Here is a 3,908-nt window from a genome sequence, read left to right as displayed (position 1 = left end):
GTGGCAAAAAAAGTGAAGTTCATGTTATGTTAGGACAGGAGACGAGATGTTTCCATCCCTGAAATGATGATGCATAGAATCACATATCTAAGTCTAAACTATGTTACAGAGTAAACACAACATGTTTTATCTGTGGCTGTTCATTAAAATGGCACATTACTGATGTATTAAAATTAAATAGGATCGGTTCACTTAATGATATTAGTGATTAGGTAATGCATTCAGCAAGTACTTTTACTTTTAATACTGAAGTATTTTTAAAAGCTAGTACTTTTTTACTTTTACTTAAGTACATTTTTTGAGTATTTTCTCCACCACTGAATATTTCTTATCCTTTTCAAGCTTTTTAAGATTATTGAGGCATAAAAATGTCTTATGCATTCAAAGTTTATATTTTATACAGAGAAATTAATAAATATTTTCCAGTCAAAAGGAAATGACTGTTTTCTTTATTTTACTTTAAAATGTATTTTTAGATCTTGCAGCTGAAAATCAGGCCGTAAATCATTTAAATAAAACCTTTTATAAAAATTAATTAGCTATTAATCTGAATGTTTCTCATTAGAAAACTTTTACAGTAGAATTAGTGCTTTAATTTACATTTTATTGTTTCTTTTTAAACCAGTTAGGAAACAGACTTAATGTGATAAAATGTGTTTGTTTGTTGCTAAATTCATTTTTTACTTTCAGATCAAACTGGGTTAAAAATGACAAAAACAAGTTTAATAATCCAAGTTTTAATGTAAAAAAGTATCAAAAACAGAAGCAGCATCAGTCGGTCGTACCTGAAACTTTACATTTTATTCAGACAAACGATCCGTCAACCAGAACCAGAACCAGAACCTGCCGGTACCGTCTCCCTTCACTTCACCGGTACAGAAATTAGTTCAAGTTAAAATCTGGGTTTTCCCTCCAGGATCAAACCTGATGAAAAGGTCAAAGGTCAGAAAAGGAAAGTTGGGCAGCAGATTATTACAAAGTAAGTTTGAAAACCTGCTGAATAAATAAATACATTAAAAAATGAACATTTTGCTGCGTCTGTTGGTGACATGCAGCTGAAAACAGGATAAAAACCGGAGCAGCTTCATGTTTTCAGATTCATGTTTATCAGATTCATGTTTATCAGATTCATGTTTGTTTATCAGATTCATGTTGATCAGATTCATGTTTATCAGATTCATGTTTATCAGATTCATGTTTGTTTATCAGATTCATGTTTATCAGATTCATGTTTATCAGATTCATGTTTATCAGATTCATGTTTGTTTATCAGATTCATGTTGATCAGATTCATGTTTATCAGATTCATGTTGATCAGATTCGTGTTGATCAGATTCATGTTTATGGAAAATAAACTTCGTTTTGTGCAGATTAAACCATCAGAGCTCAGATTTACTGGATTCCTCCTGATCAGCCAACATCCTGGTTTCAGCAGCAGGTATCAGAGCTACAGCGTCGCCACGGCAACGCGTCGTCCGTCTCTCTTCATACACACCATCAGCCTGCAGGGGGCGCCGGTCGCCTCCGAGTCGCTCTGGTGCAAAGACTAACAATAAAAGTGACGTTTGGTTTCAGTGCTTCGTGGCCCAAAGTGTCTCAACGTGTCGAACGTCAAACGAGCCAGAAAGTGTGACGGCGAAGCCGTCCGTCCGGCCGAAAGGTCAGAGGTCACTTCCTGCGTCTGCAGGAAGCCGGCCGGCCGCCATCATAGCTGACCCGAACACCGAATGTCGTCCAGCGTCAGCGCGGCGGCGGAGGAGGCGGTGAGGCTGTGGAGCTCCGTGAGGAAGAGGCGGCGCTCGTCTTCGGGCGTCTGGCCGTTCGGGACGATGCAGGTGGGGCGATGCAGGTTGAGCATGTAGACCAGCTGCTGCTTCTGCTGCTTCAGCTCCTCGATCTGCTGCTTCAGCTCCGCGTTGACGCTCTCCAGCTTCTCAGACTCCTGCAGCGGCAGAACCGACCCACCAATCAGAACCGACCTCAGAACCGACCCACCAATCAGAACCGACCTCAGAACCGACCCACCAATCAGAACCGACCCAACGAGCTCAGTCCACCGAACGATTAATCGGTTACAGAAACGATTAATCGGTTACAGAAACGATTAATCGGTTACAGAAACGATTAATCGGTTACAGAAACGATTAATCGGTTACAGAAACGATCAGCTAGTTTATCAGAGGATAACTGGTGACCAACCAACATCCTGACGTTTAAAGAAACTGAACAAAAACATTTAAATTACAGATAAAAAAACTTCAGTAAATTTATTCTGCAGATATTAAAAGTTTATTTGCGTGTTTTGATGTTTTCCTCCGGCTGTAAATCAGGAATCTGGACGAATCGGCGGCTGACCTTCTGCAGAGTCTCGGTTTTCTCCTTCTTCTTGTTGCGACATTTGGCAGCAGCGATCTTGTTCCTCTCTCTCCTCCTCTTCCGCCTCTCGTGCTCCTCGGTCATCAGCTGAAGGAGGAGAAACGCCGTTAACCATCAGAACGCCGCGGCGGCGGAGGAGGCGGAGGCGGCGCCGCGTTTCACTCACCTCTCTCTTGAGGCCGGCGCGGCCCGACGGCGGCTCCGAGGCCCGGTCCGACCCGGAGCTGGCGCCGTCCGAGCTGACGTCGGCGCTCAGCCCGTTGGACCGCCGCTTGGCCTGGATGGCCGTCCGCAGCTCGTCCTTCACGATGGGCGAGAAGCCGGCGAAGTCGTCCAGGGTGAGCGAGCCGGGCGGCGACAGGCAGGGGACGAGGGCGGAGCAGCTGATGTCGGCCAGAGAGAGACCCGGATGCTGCAGCATCATGCTGAGGGACAGAGGAACCGGGTCAGAACCGCAGCAGGACACGCAACAATAAATAAACCCAAACTCAGGCTCCTCCCCCGCTGCAAAACAACCAATCACAGCCAGGAGGCGGGACTTGGCGCTGTCAATCAATCTTCTGTGGCGCTGTTGTGAAAGCTAGGCTAGTTAGCATAGCCACTGGTTTGCTGTCGCTTCTCCACAACGTGCACATTTAGCAGCACATACATGAGGATGACTGACGGCGCTAAGCCCCGCCTCCGGGCTCTGATTGGATGTTTTCAGTCCAAACAGCCGAGTTTCTGCTGAGTAATCATGACTGGACAACCGAACGCAAACAAAGCCTGCAGGTCAACAGCAACAGAGTTACGCAAGAAAATCAGCTGGAAGGACGACAGCTGATTTTCTAAAGCAGGTTTTCCTGCTTTGTCCAGAGCAGGAAGCAGGAAAACCTGTCAGGGAAACTTTGACAGGAAGTTTATGATCAACGAGCAGCAGGAAGTCGATCAGCTGCATTTAGAAGGTTTTACTGTAATAATTTATTATATACATTTAATTATATATGTTAGTTTAACTTCTTCCTCATTGTTGTTGTTGTTTTCTTACATTTTATATTAAAGTTTTCATGTTTCTTTTTATCCACATAGTTTCATTATTCAGCTAAAGTTCGTCTGGTTTCCTTTAGGGATTAATTTTGATTTAATAATAATAATAATAATAATAACAACAATAATAGTAATAATAATAATAATAATAACAACAATAATAATAATAATAATAATAATAGTAATAATAATAACAACAATAATAATAATAATAATAACAATAATAATAATAGTAATAATAATAATAATACTAATAATAATAACTGATGTTTATTCTCAGTGTTTTTCTGCTCAGTTAAATCTCAGCAACAGGTCGGATCAGAAACTAAAACCTCCGTTAAAATATAAAATAATAAAAATCATTTATTTATTTCAACCCGCGCAGCTTCAGCTTTTGGTTTCTCTGCGCGCCGGGAAGCGAACCGGACCCGAACCGGGACCGGGAAGCCCGGCTTCTCCTCCCCGGGACAGAGCCTCCGTCAGCCCGCCTCCCCCACCGGAAGCAC

The 3,908-nt window shown here is 42.7% G+C and overlaps 1 protein-coding gene across 1 annotated transcript; it reads right to left on the bottom strand.

The window, feature by feature from the left end:
• Nucleotides 1–1,123: 1,123 nt before the first annotated feature.
• atf3 (activating transcription factor 3) lies at nt 1,124–2,803 on the bottom strand. Its single transcript, XM_008397052.2, has 3 exons — nt 2,543–2,803; nt 2,356–2,463; nt 1,124–1,942 (listed from the first exon to the last, which is right to left on the bottom strand). Exons 1-3 carry the CDS (start codon nt 2,798–2,800, stop codon nt 1,706–1,708), a joined length of 603 nt encoding a protein of 200 aa, XP_008395274.1. The 5' UTR covers nt 2,801–2,803; the 3' UTR covers nt 1,124–1,705.
• Between the last annotated feature and the right edge of the window lie 1,105 nt (nt 2,804–3,908).

This window comes from Poecilia reticulata, linkage group LG21 (genome assembly GCF_000633615.1).
Source record: "Poecilia reticulata strain Guanapo linkage group LG21, Guppy_female_1.0+MT, whole genome shotgun sequence".
Classification (NCBI taxonomy): domain Eukaryota; kingdom Metazoa; phylum Chordata; class Actinopteri; order Cyprinodontiformes; family Poeciliidae; genus Poecilia; species Poecilia reticulata.
Note: the sequence above shows the minus strand (reverse complement) of the source record. Positions and strands in the feature narration are given on the sequence as shown.

Coding starts and splice junctions, on each gene's coding strand:
- atf3 (XM_008397052.2), bottom strand. CDS start 2,800: ATGATGCTGCAGCATCCGGGTCTCTCTCTGGCCGACATCAGCTGCTCC. Junction 2,464..2,542: donor GCGCCGGCCTCAAGAGAGAG/GTGAGTGAAACG, acceptor CTCCTCCTTCAG/CTGATGACCGAGGAGCACGA. Junction 1,943..2,355: donor AAACCGAGACTCTGCAGAAG/GTCAGCCGCCGA, acceptor CTGCCGCTGCAG/GAGTCTGAGAAGCTGGAGAG.